Here is an 18,528-nt window from a genome sequence, read left to right on the forward strand (position 1 = left end):
GTAGGCCATCTGGCCCCTCAAGCCTGCCCTGCCATTTAATAAGATCATGGCTTATCTTTTTGAGACTCAGCTCCACCTACCCACCCACTCACCATAACCTTTAATTCCTTTGCGGTTCAAAAATTTATCTTGCCTTGCCTTAAAAAACATTCAGTGAAGTAGCTTCAACTGCTTCACTGGGCTGGGAATTCCACAGTTTCACAACCCTTTGGGTGAAGAAGTTTCTCCTGACCTCAGTGTTACATCTGCTTCCCTTCATTTTAAGTTGATGTCCTCTAGTCCTAGTTTCACCCTCTAGCGGAAACAACCTCCCTGCCCCGACTTCATCTATTCCCTTCATAATCTTATATGTTTCTATAAGATCTCCCCTCATTCTTCTGAATTCCAATTAGTATAATCCCAGTCTCCTCAGTCTCTCCTCTTAATCCAACCCTCTCAACTCTGGAATCAACCGAGCAAATCTCCTCTGCAACCCCTCCTGTGCTAGTATATTTCTTCCCAAGTAAGGAGGCTAAAACTGTATACAGTACTCCCGGTGTGGCCTCACCAGGACCCTATACAGCTGCAGTACAGCTTCCCAGTTTTTAAACTCAATCTCTTGAGCAATAGTAGACAAAATTCCACTTGCCTTTTTAATTAACTGCTGCACCTTCAGCAAATCATGCACAAGGACACCCAAGTCCCTCTGCACAGCAGCGTGGTGCAATTTTTTACCATTTAAAACATTACATTTTGCTTTTATTCCTACCAAAATGGATGGCCTCACATTTAACAACATTGTATTCCATCTGCCAGACCTTTGCCCACTCACTTAGACTATCCATATCCCTCTGCAAATTTTCAGTGTCTTCTGCATACTTTGCTCTACCACTCACCTTAGTGTCTTCTGCAAATCTTGACACACCACACTTAGTCTCCAACTCCAAGTAATCTATGTGAATTGTAAACAATTGCAGTCCCAACACTGGTCCCGGAGGCACACCACTAGCCACTGACTGCCAACCAGAAAAGCACCCATTTACACCTACTCTTTGCTTTCTACTGGTCAACCAATCCTCTATCCTTGCCAATACATTATCCGTAATACTGGGCAATTTTATCTTATGTAGCTGCCTTTGGTGTGGCACGTTTTCAAATGCTTTCTGGAAATCCAGATACACCACATCCACAGGTTCCCCACTGTCCACTATGCAAGTAATTTCCTCAAAGAATTCCACCAAATTAGTTAAACATGACCTACCCTTCATGAACCCATGCTGGGTGTTGTCAATGGAACAATTTATATCCAGAGGTCTTGCTATTTCTTCCTTAATGATAGATGCAAGCACTTTCCTCACTACCGAAGTTAAGCTAACTGGCCTATAGTTACCTGCTTTTTGTCTACTTCGTTTTTTAAACAATGACGTCACATTGGCTGTGTTCCAATCTGTGGGAACCATCCCAGAGTCCAGTGAATTTTGGTAAATAATTACTAGTGCATTTGCTATTTCCCCATCACCTCTTTTAGTACCCTGGGATGCATTTCATCAGGGCCAGGAGACTTGTCTACCTTTAGCCCCCATGAGCGTGCCCAGCACTGCCTCTTTAGTGATAATAGAACACAGAACATAGAACATTACAGCGCAGTACAGGCCCTTCAGCCCTTGATGTTGCACTGACCTGTGAAACCAATCTAAAGCCCATCTAACCTACACTATTCCATTATCATCCATATGTTTATCCAATGACCATTTAAATGCCCTTAAAGTTGGCGAGTCTACCACTGTTATAGGCAGGGCATGACAGTTTCTAGGTCCTCACCTGCTATAACCTTCTTGCCATTAGCTTTTGGCATGTTATTTGTGTCTTCCACAGTGAAGCCCGACATGAAATAACTGTTTAATGTCTTAGTGATAATGGGAACTGCAGATGCTGGAGAATCCAAGATAACAAAGTGTGGAGCTGAATGAACACAGCAGGCCAAGCAGCATCTCAGGAGCACAAAAGCTGATGTTTCGGGCCTAGACCCTTCAGAGGATGAAGGGTCTAGGCCCAAAATGTCAGCTTTTGTGCTCCTGAGATGCTGCATGGCCTGCTGTGTTCATCCAGCTCCACACTTTGATTAATGTCTTGGCTACTTCCTCATTCCCAGTTTTAAAATTGGCCTTCTCATCCTTGAAAGGACCAATGTTTTCCTTCGCCACTCTTTTACGATTTACTTATTTATAGAAACTTTTCCAGTCTGTTTGTATATTATGAGCTAGTTTACTCTCATAATCTATCTTAGCTCTCTTTATAACTTTTTTTGTAGCTTTCTGTTGGCCTTTAAAGAGTTCCCAATCTACTAGTTTCCCACTACTCTTTGATTTTTTGCATGTGTTTTTTTTTCCAATCTGATACTTCCTTTTATCTTAGACATTCCTTAGACATCCATGACTGGCTCCCTCTTTTCCTACAGTTCTACCTTATCGCTGTAATATACTTTTGCTGAATACTGTGAAAAATTGTTCTGGAAGTCCTCCAGTGTTCCTCAAGTAACCCACCATAAAGTTTTTGCTCCCATTCTACCTCAGCTAACTCCTTCCTCATTCCTTCATAGTCTCCTTTGTTTAAGCATAGGACATAGGTACTGGATTTAACCTTCTCACGCTCCATCTGTATTTTCAAATCGACCATACTGTGATCGCTCCTTCCGAGAGGATCCCTAACTGTGAGATCATTTATTATTCCTGTCTCATTACACAGGATTAGATCTAGGATAGCTTACTCCCTTGTACGTTCCATTACATATCATTCAAGGAAATTATCGTGGATATATTCTATGAACCCCTCCTCAAGGCTGCCATGACCGACCTGGTTTGACCAATCAATATGTAGATTAAAATCCCCCATGATAATTGCTGTACCATTTTTACATACATTAGTTATTTCTATGTTTATTGCCCGCCCCCACCATGACATCATTATTAGGTGGCCTATAGACCACACCTATCAGTGACTTCTTCTCCTTGCTTTTCCTAAGTTCCAACTAAATGGATTCAACGTTTTGTTCAGTAGAACCTATATCATCTCTCACTACTGCCCTGATATCATCCTTAAAAATCAGAACAACACCACCTCTCTCACCTTCCTGTCTGTCCTTCCGAACAGTTTGCTACCCCTGGATATTTAACTCCCAGTCATGACCATCCTGTAACGGCCACTAAATCATACCCATTTGCCATGATTTGCACCGTCAACTCATCCACCTTGTTTCGAATGCTCAGAGCATCCAGATAAAGTGCCCTTATGCCAGTTTTTGCACCTTCTTTTTGGGCCCTATTACCTCCATTACTAACAGCTCTTGAGTTCTCCTTCCCTTTAACTTTTTTCCTAATTTTCAATGGAGTTGAAGCTTCCTCGTCACCTGCTAACCTGCTGCTTTGCCTTACATTAATTGTTATTCTCCATCTACACTCACTTCTCTCTTCCCCCCTACTTACTAGTTTAAAGTCCTTTTAACCATCCTATTTACCCTTTTCGCCAGAACACTGGACTCGGCCCTGTTCGGGTGGAGTTCATCCCAACAACATAGATCCCTCCTGCCCCAGAACTGATGCCAGTGCCCCATGAAAAGGAAACCCTCTTTCCCACACCACTCTTTTAGCCACGTGTTTACTTCCCTGATCCTCACCTCCCTATGCCAATTTGCACGTGGCTTGGGCAGCAATCCAGAGATTATGACCCTTGAAGACCTTTTTTTTTTTAATTTTGTTCCTAGCTTTTCATAATCCCGAAACAGGTCTTCTTTCCTAGTCCTGCCTATGTTGTTGGTGCCCACGTGGACCATAAGAACTGGATCCTCCCCTTCCCTCTCTAGTATCCTCTCAAGCTGGTCAGAGATGTCTCGCACCCTGTCACCAGGAAGGCAACACACCATGCGGGATTCTCTATCCTGCTTGCAAAGGACACTATCTATCCCCCGATGATGGAATCCCCTACAACTACAATCTGTCTTTTTGCTCCTCACTCTTGAATGGCCCCCTGACCATGGTGCCATGGTCAGTTGACTCATCATTCCTGCAGCCCTGTTCTTCATCCACGCAGTGAAAAAGTGCCTCATACCTGTGGGACAATGTCAAGGGCTGCAGCTCCTGTGTTCCTGTCTGCAGGGTCCCTCTACCTGCCTCACACGCAGTCACACACTGCTGTCCCTGCCCCCACCAATCGAATTGACATTAGTTAATCTACCGGGTGTGGCTGCCTGGTAGGATCCAGGTATTTCTCCCCCTCCCGGATGTGCCGCAGTGTTTGGATTTCGGATTCCAGCTCATCAACTTTGAGCCTGAGCTCCTCAAGCAGCCAACACTTGCTGCAGATGTGATCACTGCCGTTCTCAATGGGATTGTCTAGCACTCACATCATACAGCTACAACACATTACCTGGCCTGCGATCTCTACTTAGTTCATTATTTAAAATTAATTAGGTTTATTTTAGTTTTGCAGCATTCACTGCGCTAGTAAGTTTACTCCGTTACATACTCAAACAGACTCCAGCTTTGCCTTCCGACCCACTCTGTGGGGATTTGGTGGCTAGGTGACCACCCTGAAAGACATCAAAGAGATGAGGGAAATAAATGCAAATTGCTTACCTGCTCACCACACTCAGTCGCTATTGTTAGGTTAGAGGAGGTGAAAGGGTGAGAGACCCTACGCGTGTAGTGTCTCAGGTATTAGTTAACTCCCAAATTTATGGGTGGAAGCTTACCTTCACAAGCTACCCTCGTGCTTTCTCCCAGACTCCCACCACCAAAACAACTGAAAGGCCGCACTCACACCAGGTAATACATTTATAATTGAAAAGCTTACCTTCCCAGGCTGCCCTCACGCTCTCTCCCGGGCTCGTGCCGCTGAAACAACCAAACCATAAAACTATTCGTCCGGAGTCATGTATAAATTAAAGCCGGTGTGGACTTAGTGAGCCAGATTGCATTTTACAACTATTAACAAATGTTTCACAGTCTTAGACTTTCAATTAAAGTTTTTTTTTAAAATTGAATCCAAATTTCACCATCTGTTGTAGTTTGATTAGAACCCAGGTCCCAGAAAATTACTTTGGTCTATGGATTATTAGTCAGCAACAATACCAATATACCTTCACCTCTCTAAACTTTTTTGCCAATTTCTAATCGCTGCTCAGCCATCAAGAGTCTTTATAAAGCATCAAGAACAAACTAGATACAGTGGAACTGGAGCCTAAAATCAAACAGATCATTCCAGAAAGGTAATTAGTAAAGCAAATAGATTTTTAACACAGTGGCAGTTTTCACAGGTTTCTTTTGTGCTACCTAAAACTACGAGACTCATAACCAACTGCCATATTGAATTCTGAATACATAAAACTGATTGCATCAGGGTATAGCCTTAGCTGGACCACATATCAACAATTTATTTTATACTTGCTTTAACACATTGCACACTACAAGCATAGCTGAAATTTTAAAGACACTTAGCTTTTACCTAGGAACCGTTATATTCCTATATGGATTCCATATTCCACCGCTTAGACCACTATTAGGAACCCTGTCTTCAAATGGAGGATTTTGGAAAGCTACCCTGGGGTGTTCTGGAGGCCGTCTCTCATCCACGGAAGATCTTTCATCACTTGAATATTTTGCAAAAGGGACTTCACTTTCTTTGTTAGAGGTATCATGCCTGTGAGTATCATGTTGTAGTGTCACTGCACCAAACTCCCTTATTCGATTTGGCTGTAAATTTGAATCAAAACTTATCAATCTGGTTATGAAATTTCATTGTCATCATTAACAGCAACAACCAAAAGTCATTTACAGAGTGTCTTTATTAAGGGAAATATTATACCTTAGTTTGAGAATGGAAATAAAGTAAAACAAATGCTAAATGCCAAATATAAAGTAAGAATTTTGCTTAGTCACAAAAAGTATGGTCAATGAAATCAATCTTGTAAGTGTCTAAAAATGGAGATTCTGGAAGGGATGTCCAAAGAGAAGGATCAAAGTAACTGAATGCTCTATCATTAATGATGGTATGAAAGGAATAAGACCCAAGTCAGGAAAATAGTGTGTTTGGGAGTAGGTATATGTGTAAAGGAAATTAAAAACATAGGGTGTGGAACGCAGTTGAGGAACAGGAAGGGACTTCAGAGTGGGGTTGAGGGAACATAAATGTCATGGCCAGTTGAGGAGAAACTAATCAACTCTTCTTAAAAAATCTTTGAGGTGAGCAACAACAATTAGGCATGAACAAAATACGCTCTAAATGACACAAAGCTAGAACAGTAGAGCTCAAAAGTAATGGAAGTCCAGATACATGAATCATTAAAATGTAATGAACAGGTACAGAAAATAAGATAACAAAGTGTGAAGCTGGATGAACACAGCAGGCGAAGCAACATCTTAGGAGCACAAAAGCTGACGTTTCGGGCCTAGACTCTTCATCAGAGAGGGGGATGGGGACAGGGTTCTGAAATAAATAGGGAGAGAGGGGGAGGTGGACTGAAGATGGATAGAGGAGAAGATAGGTGGTGCAGTGGGAGAGAGATTCCCTGAGGTTGGTCTGGAGGGAGGAGGGTAACTTCTTCAGGTTAGGCATCGAAGAGGTTAATGAACACTTTTTTTTAAATGTTTAGAGGACTAAAGTAGGAAGAGGTATATATTACTCAACAGATATACAACACCTTGGTTAGACCTCACCCAAAAAATAATTTTAAGAAGGCTACATTGGCCTTGGAGGAATGCAGCAATTTACCAATTGATACCTGGTTTCAGAGTGTTAAAATAATGTCACTCGAGAGATGATTTCAAAATCAGGTGAAACAAACAGGATTTGCAACCTTAGAATAAATTCCCATTTTCTCTCCTGTCTGAAAGATAATGAGATTAAAGGAACATCTCTAAATCACACAAAATTATTTTTGGTTTCCACTACCAGTGACAAACAGTTCCCCAAGTAGAGGTAAACCCCAAGGACGAGCAAAATAAAAGATATCCATACCGAAGGTGCAGATGGATGAAAGTTTTGCATCACAATGTATACAAAAAAAGTAAGTTCTTACTTCTTTCTCTGGGTCTACAGCTCCTGAAGCAGCAACTCTGAGCTCAAGCTCTTTTTCCCTGTGGCAGAAAGGAACCATTTAAATCAATGTACTTTTCTCTTTCAATTTTGTACATCTGCCCTTCTCCAGTAAAATCATCTCATACTGGTGTATTCAATCAGCAGTAACCAAGCCAGACACTGAGAATAGTGGATTACTTGTACACAACATAAAGGATTTTTTTTTAAAATCAAAGTTCTGAAAGAGAATCATATTGGCCTTGAAATGTTCTGTCTGATTCTCTCTTCACTAATGCTGCCAGACCTACCTGTGGTAGCTTTAGATTCCCAGCATTTGCAATATTTTATTTTTATTATATTGAAATTTAACTTGATTCTCATCAAATGTTGCACACACACACACACACACACACACACACACACACACACACACACATTTTCATCACTCTCCACTGATATTCAGCCTAATTCCAACACTGCACTATTACAGCGACTTCAAATCATAAAGCTTCCTAAATACCAGAGTTAAAAACCACTCACCATTCTGACTTGGAACTACATTGCCATTTCTTCAGTGTCAATGGTCAAAATCCTGGAACTTATTCCCTACACCAAATTACTTCAGCGATTCCATGAGGTAGCTCACCATTACCTCAAGAGCAAACAGGGATGGGCAGTAAATGCTAGCCCAGCCAGCAACAGCCATGTCTTATGAATTTCCTACTCCAAATTTCAAGTTGGAAGCTTGAAACATGGGTAATTCACATCTGGATCGAGCAGGATCAGAAACAAGAGATATAATGGCAAGCAAAGTCAGTAAGTGGTCACCATGCCAGCACAGGACCTAAAAGAATTTTCCAGGCAAGTATTATACTAATTAAAATTGGTGCACAAACTATCTGATTTTCAGACAAATCATGTTTTCAGGTAACTAACTTGGAAGCAATCTACTACAATTTTAGTTTAAACAATAACAATCTTCAGGTGCTAATACTATAATAGTGCGACCAGCAAGAGTGTGCAATCATTGGGATTTGAGCTAAGTTAGGGAGTTTTAGAATATCAACCTTAATCTTTTGCTTTCATAAAATCTAAATCTTTGGGGAAGGGAAGGATAGACATTTAAGGATTATATATTTTTTTCTATTAGGCCAAAGGCAGTTTAAACAAGCATTCCTAGTTCTGAAGTTACTTAATCTAACGTAGCAAGTTAAGTAAACTGGTTAAGACCTGGTCCTTACAGGTTTTATACCATAAACGATAGACCCATAATGTTCCAGACACGAAGCACAACTAGTATGAGTGTGCAATCGCTGGGTGTTGAACTATATGTGGGAGGTTAGACAAGTGGGGAAGGTTGGTGTGGCTGTGTCTTGTTCCAACTCTTTTTACAAGGGGCTGATTTGTGGTTGAGGTGCTACTGATCAGATCTATGACCAGGTCTCGGTGAATAGAAGGCTTTGTTGAAGAGAGCGAGCAGCATAAAGGTATAGACAAGACCTTTCTTCACCCACAGCCAACCCCTACCAGTCCACCAGTTGTTAAAGAAACAGGAATGGCAGTCAGTGGAATGGTATGTCCCTCCTGTCAAATATGGAAGCTCAGGGGACAGTCTATTGTCCCTGGTGACAGTGACTGGGGGAAGTGTGTCCAACTGCAACATCTCTCAGACCACATGAATTGGTTACAGTGGCAGTCAGAAGCTCTGAGGAGCACGCAAGAGGCAGACAGACAGCGTGTAGACAGTAGCTTCAACAAAGGTGGTCACACCACAGGTACATCAGGTAGATAGATGACAGCCAGGAGAGGTGGCCAGGTAGGGCAGGAGTCTCCTGTGGTTAACCCCTCTCAACCAAGTATACCAGTTTGGATACTGTTGTGGGGATAGCCTCTCTAGGGAAAATAACAGTAGCAGCCAGGTCTTTGGCACCATGAGTGGCTCTGCTGTAAGGTAGGGCACTGCAAAGTCCAAGCAAGCAATTTTGATAGGGGACTCTTTAGTCAGGCGTACAGAAGGATGTTTCTGTGGCCAAGAGCGTGGCTTCAGCATGGTGTGTGTTGCCTCCTTGATGCCGGGGTCAAGGATGTCTCAGGCCAGTTGCTGCAAATTCTCAAAAGGGAATATGAGCAGCAGAGGTCGCTGTTCACAATGACATCAACTACATAGGTAGAAAAAGGATGACATCCTGCAGAGTAAATATACGGTGTTAGGCAAGAGGTTAAAAAGCAGGACCTCAAAAGGCAGTAATTTCTGGATTACTCCCAGTGATACATGCTAGTGACAGTAAGAATAGGAGGATAGGACAGAAGAATGTATGGATGAAGAGCGGGCGCAGGGGCAAAGGATTTAGATTTTTCATTCATTGGAATCTCTTCCGGGGAAAATGTGACCTGTACATGAGGTTGCACCTGAGGGGAGATTTGCCAGAGCTCCTTGACAGGGCTTAAACAAGTCTGGCAGGGGTGTGGAACCCTAAACAGTTGCAAGGCAAGAGAAAAGATTGAGGTTGGTACAAAAGTTAAACAGAGCATGTTAAACAAGACAAGACAGTCAACAGCATAGCTGAAAATGAGGGGAGACTGACACATGAAACTGCATTTACTTCAATGCAAGAGGTCTGGCAGGTAAGGCAGATGAACTCAGGGCATGGCTGAGAACATGGGACTGGGACATCATAGCTCACCTTGAAACATGGCTGAAGGAGGGACAGAATTGGCAGCCCCATGTTCCAGGATATAGATGCCACTGGAAGGACAGAAAAAAAAGACAATACAGGAGAGGGAGTAACATTTTTGATTAGGGAAAACTTCACGGCAGTACTTAGAGGGGATATTCCAGGGGTTCATCGAGTGCAGCTGTATGGAACTGAGAAATAAGGAGGGAGTGATCACTTTGATGGGATTGTACTATAGACCCCATAATAGTCAATGGGAAATTGAGAATCAAATATATGGGGAGATCACAGATATTAGGGTTGTAATAGTAGGGGATTTTAACTTTCCAAACAGACTGGGACTGCCATGGAGTCATTTAGTCATGGGGTCACTTAACATTTGTGAAATGTGTTCAAGACACCTCTCAACCAATACTTAGATGGCCTATTAGAGAAGTGGCAAAACTCAACCTCCTCTTGGGAAATAATGCAGGGCAAGTGGCTGAGGTGTCGGTGGGGGAGCACTTTGTGGCCAGTGATCATAATTCTATTTGTTTAAAATAGTTATAGAAATTGATAGGCCTGGTCGACAAGTTAAAGTTTTAAATTAGGGCAAGGCTAATTTGATGGTATTAGACAGGAATTTTCAAAAAGTTGATTGGGGAGGATGTTTGCAGGTAAAAGGACATCTGGCAAGTGCAAAGTTTTCAGAAGTGAGATAATGAGAGTTCAGGGTCAGCATGTTCTTGTTAGTGTGAAGGATAAAACAGGAGTACAGAACAAAGGATGACTAGTGATATTGAGGGTCTGTTCAAGAAAGAGAGGCAGATATACACAGCTGGGATCAAGTGACTCCCATGAGAAGTATAGGGAGTGTACAGAAAAAGGAAATCAGAAGGGAAACAGGGGTCATCAGATAGCTTTGGCAGATAAGGTTACGGAGAGTCCAAATAGATTCTACAAATATATTAAGGGAAAAAGAATAACAAGGAAAAGAGTAGGGTCCCTTAATTATCAACAAGGCCGAGGCCATCTATATATGGAACCACAGGAGACGGATGATATCCTATGCAAATACTTCACATCAATATTTACCATGAAGACAGACATGGAAGCTGGGGACTCTGAGAAATAATACTGATGCCTTGAAAAGAGTCCACATTACAGAACAGGAGGAGCTCCTACTGCTTAATGGTTATTAAATCCCCAGGATCTGATCAAGTGTATCCCAGGACATTGTGGAAGCTGGGAAGAAATTGACAGGGCACCTAGCAGAGATATTTGTATCACTGACAGCCATGGGTGAGGTGCTGAAAAACTGGAGGGTGGCTAACATAATGCCATTATTTAAGAAAGGCTGCAAGGAAAAGCCAGGGATCTACAGATTGGTGAGCCTGATATCAGTAGCGTTTAAATTGTTGGATGGGATTCTGAGAGATGAAATCTACATACGTTTGTAAAAGTAAGGACTGATTAAAGACAGTCAACATGGCTTTATGTGTGGGAAAAAGTGATCAAGAAGATAGATACTGCCTAAATAGACTTTAGCAAGGCCTTTGACAGGGTTCTGCATGGTAGACTGGTTAGTAAGGTTAGAATATATGAGATCCAGGGATATCTATCTAATGAGATGTAAAATTGGCTTGACATTGGAGACAGAGGCTGGTGGTAAAAGGTTGTTGCTCAGACCAGAGGACTGTATCTAACAGTATGCTGCATGGATCAGTGCTGGGTCCACTGTTCTTTGTCATTTATATAAACAATTTGGCTGAGAATATAGGAGGCATGGTTAGCAAGTTTGTGGCTGACGCCAAAATTGGACAGTGGAGGATGTTATCTAAGATTACAAAGGGATCTCGATCATTTGGGACAGTGGGCTGAGGGATGGCAGATGGAGTTTAATTTAGATAAATGGGAGGTGTCGCATTTTGAAAAGACAAACCCAGGCAGGACTTAAATAGTTAATTGTGGGGGCCCCTGTTTAACAGAGAGATCTAGGAGTGCAGGTGCATAATTCTTTGAAAGTGGCGTCATAGCTAAGTAGGGTAGCGAGGTAGGCATTTGTCATGCTTGCCTTCATCGGACAGAGCACTGACTACGGTAGTTGGGATGTCATGATATGCTGTATAGGATATTAGTCAGGCTACATTTGGAACATTGCATTCAATTCTGGTTGCCTTGCTATAGAAAGGATATTATTAAATTGGAGAGGGTTCAGAAGAGATTTACAAGGATGATACCAGAACTGGAGGGTTTGCATTAGGAGGAGAAACTGGATAGGCTGGGACTGTTTTCCCCTGGAGGCTGAGGGGTTACCTTATAGAGGTTTATAAAATCATGAGGGATATAGAAAAGGTGAATAGCTAAGGTCTTTTCCCTCGGGTGGGGCGTCCAAAACTAGAAGGTATAGGTTTAAGGTGAGAGGAGAAAGATTTAAAAGAGACTTGAGGGACAAGTTATTCACAGAGGGTGGTAGCATATGAAACGAGCTACTATCGAAGTGGTAGAGATGAGCACAATTACAACATGTGAAAGATATTTAGACCAACACATGGATAGGAAAGGTTCAGAGAGATACAGGCAAAATGCAGCTAATGGGACTAGTTTAAGAAACCTCGTTTGCATCGTCAAGCTTAAGGGCTTCTTTCTGTGCCATTTGACTTATGACTCTATAAGCCTTGATTGCAAGTTTGAAACTTTGATAAAATAATTTCATTCAACATTAAGTTACCGTATCTTGTTTTTCTGCTTTTCTGATATTTGTTCCAATAGTTCCTGTCTGTATTTTTCCCTCCTTCTTCTTTGGGCACTCTCTCGTTCATAGTTACCTGAAGGTTGTGATTTAATATTTAAGTATCACTACTTTTGTCACCCAAATTTTAACAAGAAAGCAAAGGTTATCCAAACAGCTAATTATATATCAATAAATAACTCTCTAATTTGAATAGTTTAACGAATAATAAGAAAGAAAAAAGAGTTGACCATTTTATAGCAAAACTGGTTTTATATATGACATATGTTGTGATAGTTTGGGATTCAAAGGAAGATATAGTACTCCATGTTTGAGATCCACACATCAGAAGCATTTCTGAACTAAATGTTTTAAATATTTTGCTCTCACGCATCCATTTTATCATTATTCTTGATTTATTATAGAACCCCTACACTGTAGAAACAGGCCCTTCTGCCCAACAAGTCTACACCGAACCTCAGAGCATCCCACCCCAACCCCATCCCCATATAACCCACCCAATCTACACATCCCTGAACACTATGGGCAATTTAGCATGGTGAAACCAACTAGCCTGCACATCTTTCGACTGTGGGAGGAAGCTGGAGCACCCGGAGGAAACCCATGCAGATACAGGGAGAATGTGCAAACTCCACACAGACAGTCACCCAAGGGTGGAATCGAACCCAGGTCCCTGGCGCTGTGAGGCAACAGTGCTAACCACGGAGCCACTGTGTCCCCTAAGTGAAGCAAGGAACCTGGAGTCCAGGAGTTGAACTCAAGACTTCTCACACATCATCACTATAGAGTCCCCTAAGTGAGAATTATACCCCTAGGCCAATAAACCACATACAGGACAGTAAGAATTATCATCAAAAGCAACAGTATAGGTCCTACGTCAAACTATTTAGGATTAATTTTGTCACTAATATGTACTTTGTAATTCCAATAACAAATTCCTACAGGGCCCTAAAAACAGAATATAATTCGTAATTTTTGTACAACAGATATGGAAATTCTATATCACTCTATATCGTCAGCCAGGACAGAATAGATTTATCTTAGATTTTATAATGGTTGATGATGCTACTGTACCAAAATTTGACCACCAACTCGTCAAAATCATGTGGACAAATATAGCATCTCAAGGTGTCCATGTTAAACAAAGTCATGTGTGAACTTCTACCAGGGCTCATTTGCTAACAACTGTAGCAATGGAGAATTGATGATAGGGACGGTACTGTGAACCTGGGAGTGTCATATCAACTCTAGATACTCATTCTACAGTTTTAGAAGGCAAACAAACATCCCATCACCCAACACTGACACAACTGTAACAATCTGCAAGAAGCAGGATAAATCACACATGGGAGACTTCCGAGATAATTCCCATTATCCACAGTAGAAAATTCTTGACACGCATTCTCTGTTGCCTACTTGTTCCCAGAGATGCAGGTGCATTTAGGCCTTCCAGAGGCTCAGTCTTTGTTGCCAGACAAATCTCGGAAAACATCAAAAATAACACCACGAACTCTTTGCTAAATTCATCAAACTGACCAAAGCATTTGATTCAGTAAATGACAGAGCTCTGTGAATTGTGGTCCAAATATTTGGATATCCAAGAAACTTTACCACAATCCTGCACTGCTTCATAATGACATGCATGTAACTGTCAAGTGGAAGACTTGAAACAGCTTCCTTCAATTTGGTTCGATAGTCCCCATACTATTTAAAATCCAACAGTGGCTATTAACCTCATCAAAATCAATTATGAGCTAATGAGAGTATCAAATACTGCCGAGATGGAAAACTCTAACTTTAGTCACCTCTGTGCCAAAACTCAACTAACCACTATAGACATGCATGATTTAGAATTTGTGGATGTCTGCAATATTTTCGTTATCTCTGCACCATGGAGGAGCTCATAAACTATCTTTCAAACAGCAACAACTTGTCTAGAAAGTTTCATTATGTTTTAAGTATAACTATCTTCATAATGAGCCTCAGTGCTGTGGAGAAGTAAAGGGAAGCTAATCCAACACACCAGATCTCACAATGGAATATCCTACTGCATGTGCCCAGAAGTCTATGATTCAAGAATTAGCCTGTTCAGTCATATAAAGATCCATGACAAAACTCTCAAACCTGAATAAACTTTTAATCCTCTAACAACAAAAGTAGACATACTAATATAATTACCTATAGCAATGCTAAAGTTTAAACAAAACAGGTTAATTAATTTGGCATATTTAACTTATGATTCACAACTAAAATCTCAGGTTAAGTTAAACTGCACTTATTGTGGGCCAAAGGGCCTCCCCTATGCTGTATGACTCTATTGTGATTATCTATTGGAGTTATTTCACTATGCCTTTTGACCAGTTTTGTGAAACAATAAGCATATTCTTTTTATTTCTTTAAGTAATGATGTTCACATTACCAAAGACTTTGTCAGTGTTCAATATTTCCAATGTGATTTTGTTATATTGCAAACAAAGCTTCTACCAGTTGTCAAGTTGCTCCATCAACTTTGACAAAACTTTTCAACTGCCACACCAGTAATGTGCAGTCAGCTTCCAGTATAAATGTGGACAAAAATTATCAGCAAAGAAGGCAAAGCAAGAATGCAAACAGAATTATTCTTACACACTCTGATTTGAATAACTATTGTCCTTAAATCCTGTTCATTACTTTTGACCTGTTTTCATGGCACACTAAAATTATGACAGAGTAATGAAAGCCACAGATACTTAAATAAGGTAATGGTTTGACAACTATCATTTAATGCATTAAAAAGTACATAATGGTACGAAGACACTTCAATTTTTATTTTGAGGGTTCGTATTAAAAAACTGCAAACCATTTGGATAATTAATCCAGGCTTTTTATAAACAGGGCGCATGAAAGAGTGGCGCAATGGTAGTATGGTGCACTGACCTCTACATCGCCGAGGCACAAACGCCAACTCTCCAACACCACCTCCTACCGACCCCTTAATCATGACCCCACACCCGAACACCAAACCATCATCTCCAACACCATTCATGACCTCATCACCTCAGGGGACATCCCACCCACAGCCTCCAACCTCATTGTTCCCCAACCCTGCACAGCCCGTTTCTATCTCCTTCCCAAAATCCACAAACCTGCCTGCCCTGGTCGACCCATTATCTTAGCCTGCTCCTGCCCCACCAAACTCATCTCCACCTATCTGGACTCCATTTTCTCCGCTTTGGTCCAGGAACTCCCTACCTACATCCGTGACACCACCCACACCCTCCAGCTCCTCCAGGACTTCCAATTCCCTGGCCCCCAACACCTCATTTTCACCATGGACGTCCAGTCCCTATACACCTGTATTCCTCATGCAGAAGGTCTCAAGGCCCTCCGCTTCTTCCTGTCCCGCAGGCTCGACCAATCCCTCTCCACCAACACTCTCAGCCGCCTAGTCGAACTCGTCCTCATCCTCAACCACTTCTCTTTCGATTCCTCCCACTTCCTACAGACAAAGGGGGTGGCCATGGGTACCCGCATGGGCCCAAGCTATGCCTGCCTCTTTGTACGTTACGTGGGACAGTCCCTCTTCCGCACCTACACAGGCCCCAAACCCCACCTCTTCCTCCGTTACATTGATGACTGTATCGGCGCCGCCTCTTGCTCCCCAGAGGAGCTCAAACAGTTCATCCACTTCACCAACACCTTCCACCCCAACCTCAAGTTCACCTGGGCCATCTCCAACACATCCCTCACCTTCCTGGACCTCTCAGTCTCCATGTCAGGTAACCAGCTAGAAACTGATGTCCATTCAAGCCCACTAACTCCCACAGCTACCTAGAATACACCTCCTCCCACCCACTCTCCTGCAAAAATTCCATCCCCTATTCCTAATTCCTCCACCACCCCCCGCATCTGCTCCCAGGATGAGGCATTCCACTCCCACACATCCCAGATGTCCACGTTCTTCCAGGACCGCAACTTTCCCCCCGTAGTGGTCGAGAACGCCCTTGACTGCATCTCCCGCATTTCCCGCAACACATCCCTCACACCCCACCCCCACCACTACCACCCCCAGAGGATCACCCTCGTTCTCACATACTACCCCATCAACCTCCGAATACAACGCATCATCCTCCGACACTTCCGCCATCTACAATCCGACCGCACCACCCAAGACATTTTTCCATCCCCACCCTTGTCTGCCTTCCAGAGAGACCACTCTCTCCGCGACTCCCTTGTCCGCTCCACACTCCCCTCCAACCCCATCACACCCGGCACCTTCCCCTGCAACCGCAGGAAGTGCTACACTTGCCCCCACACCTCCTCCCTCACCCCTATCCCAGGCCCCAAGATGACCTTCCATATCAAGCAGATGTTCACCTGCACATCTGCCAGTGTGGTAGATTGTATCCATTGTACCCGGTGTGGCTTCCCCTACACTGGGGAAACCAAGCGGAGGCTTGGGGACTGCTTTGCAGAACACCTCTGCTCGGTTCGCAACAAACAACTGCACCTCCCAGTCGCGAACCATCATGGGCCTCCTGCAGTGCCACAATGATGCCACCCGAAGGTTGCAAGAACAGCAACTCATATTCCGCTTGGGAACCCTGCAGCCCAATAGTATCAATGTGGACTTCACCAGCTTCAAAATCTCCCCTTCCCTCACTGCATCCCAAAACCAGCCCAGTTCTTCACCTCCCCCCCCCACTGCATCACAAAACCAGCCCAGCTCGACCCCTCCCCCCACTACATCCCAAAACCAGCTCAGCCTGTCTCCACTTCCCTAACCTGTTCTTCCTCTCACCCATCCCTTCCTCCCACCCCAAGCCGCACCTCCATTTCCTACCTACCACCCCATCCCGCCTCCTTGACCTGTCCGTCTTCCCTGGACTGACCTATCCCCTCCCTACCTCCTCACCTATGCTCTCCTCTCTACCTATCTTCTTTTCTCTCCATCTTCGGTCCACCTCCCCCTCTCTCCCTATTTATTCCAATTCCCTCTCCCCATCCCCCTCTCTGATGAAGGGTCTAGGCCCAAAATGTCAACTTTTGTGCTCCTGAGACGCTGCTTGGCCTGCTGTGTTCATCCAGCTCCACACTTTGTTAGCATGAAAAGGATGTGGGACTTTTTTATTTAAATTATTTCTGAAATCACATGGCTTAAGTTAATTGCTTGGTTTACTGGAAATCACATGCCTGAGTTTATTGCTGTCGGGCGTTTAGCTTTTTTTGGATATTATATGGAGTTCAGTTGGTATCCAGTGTGCCGAGAATGAGAAGCTCATCAGCTGCCTTCTGAGAAAACTCCTATGGAGAATTCATTGAAAGATTTGAAAACCTATGCACCTACTGTCCTGAAAAGCCTCAATTCTCAACACATCCTGAATGAACGGTGTCTGGTAAAATCTCAGTGACAACTTGACTAATGTTTAGTAATGACCATGACTGTCAAGGCACAAACTGAACATTCATATGTTATCCTTTTTTCCTTCAAGAACCAATAATTACTGGCCAAAGGCTTTTTTACCAACAAGTAAAATGGCAGGGAGGGAGGGTGAAGGTTGGTGGAGGCTGCTGCAGGAAGAACTAACCATACTCAAAAAATAATATCCTGACAAGAATGAATATTTTTAGGAAAGTCAAAAAGAAGTGAAAATAAGGTAGAAACGATAAAAAAGAAGAAACTTCTGCTTTGATTCAGGTATTTCTTAAGCAGGAGAAGTTAAAGTATTGACCAAGAACTGGTATGTTCATGCTAAATATATATTCAGATCATGGTTCAAACAAAATAACTGTTTTGAATATTTTTAACTTACCCACCAACAATCCTGTTGCAAACATAACATCATCTTTCACTGAAGCAGATTTGGAGCGTAGTTTCGGAGAGTTATATACGTTGTTTATCAAATATCTATTGATGGAAATGAAAGCACAAGAATACATCAGCAATAAATACGTCATAACTGCATAGCACCTGATCAAAGATAATAATGACTATATAAAATGCTCATAAATGTACCACTATTGACTTACATTTCCGGAGTTTACCACAGGAGCGTAACTTAAAATTTAACTTCAACATCAGAAAACCTCAAC

At 42.5% G+C, this 18,528-nt stretch overlaps 1 protein-coding gene across 9 annotated transcripts in view; it reads right to left on the reverse strand.

The window, feature by feature from the left end:
* Positions 1–18,528, reverse strand: part of LOC125451959 (centrosome and spindle pole-associated protein 1-like) — a 179,300-nt gene that overhangs the window by 103,903 nt on the left and 56,869 nt on the right. For all 9 annotated transcript variants that reach the window (XM_048529772.2, XM_048529765.2, XM_048529764.2 and 6 more), the window contains 4 exons: positions 18,249–18,343; positions 12,436–12,532; positions 7,052–7,109; positions 5,479–5,726 (listed from right to left, as the gene is read on the reverse strand). In XM_048529772.2, the coding sequence (XP_048385729.1) occupies positions 5,479–5,726; positions 7,052–7,109; positions 12,436–12,532; positions 18,249–18,343 (498 nt within the window). The remainder of the gene's footprint in view (positions 1–5,478; positions 5,727–7,051; positions 7,110–12,435; positions 12,533–18,248; positions 18,344–18,528) is intronic.

This window comes from Stegostoma tigrinum, chromosome 5, assembly GCF_030684315.1.
Source record: "Stegostoma tigrinum isolate sSteTig4 chromosome 5, sSteTig4.hap1, whole genome shotgun sequence".
Classification (NCBI taxonomy): Eukaryota; Metazoa; Chordata; class Chondrichthyes; order Orectolobiformes; family Stegostomatidae; genus Stegostoma; species Stegostoma tigrinum.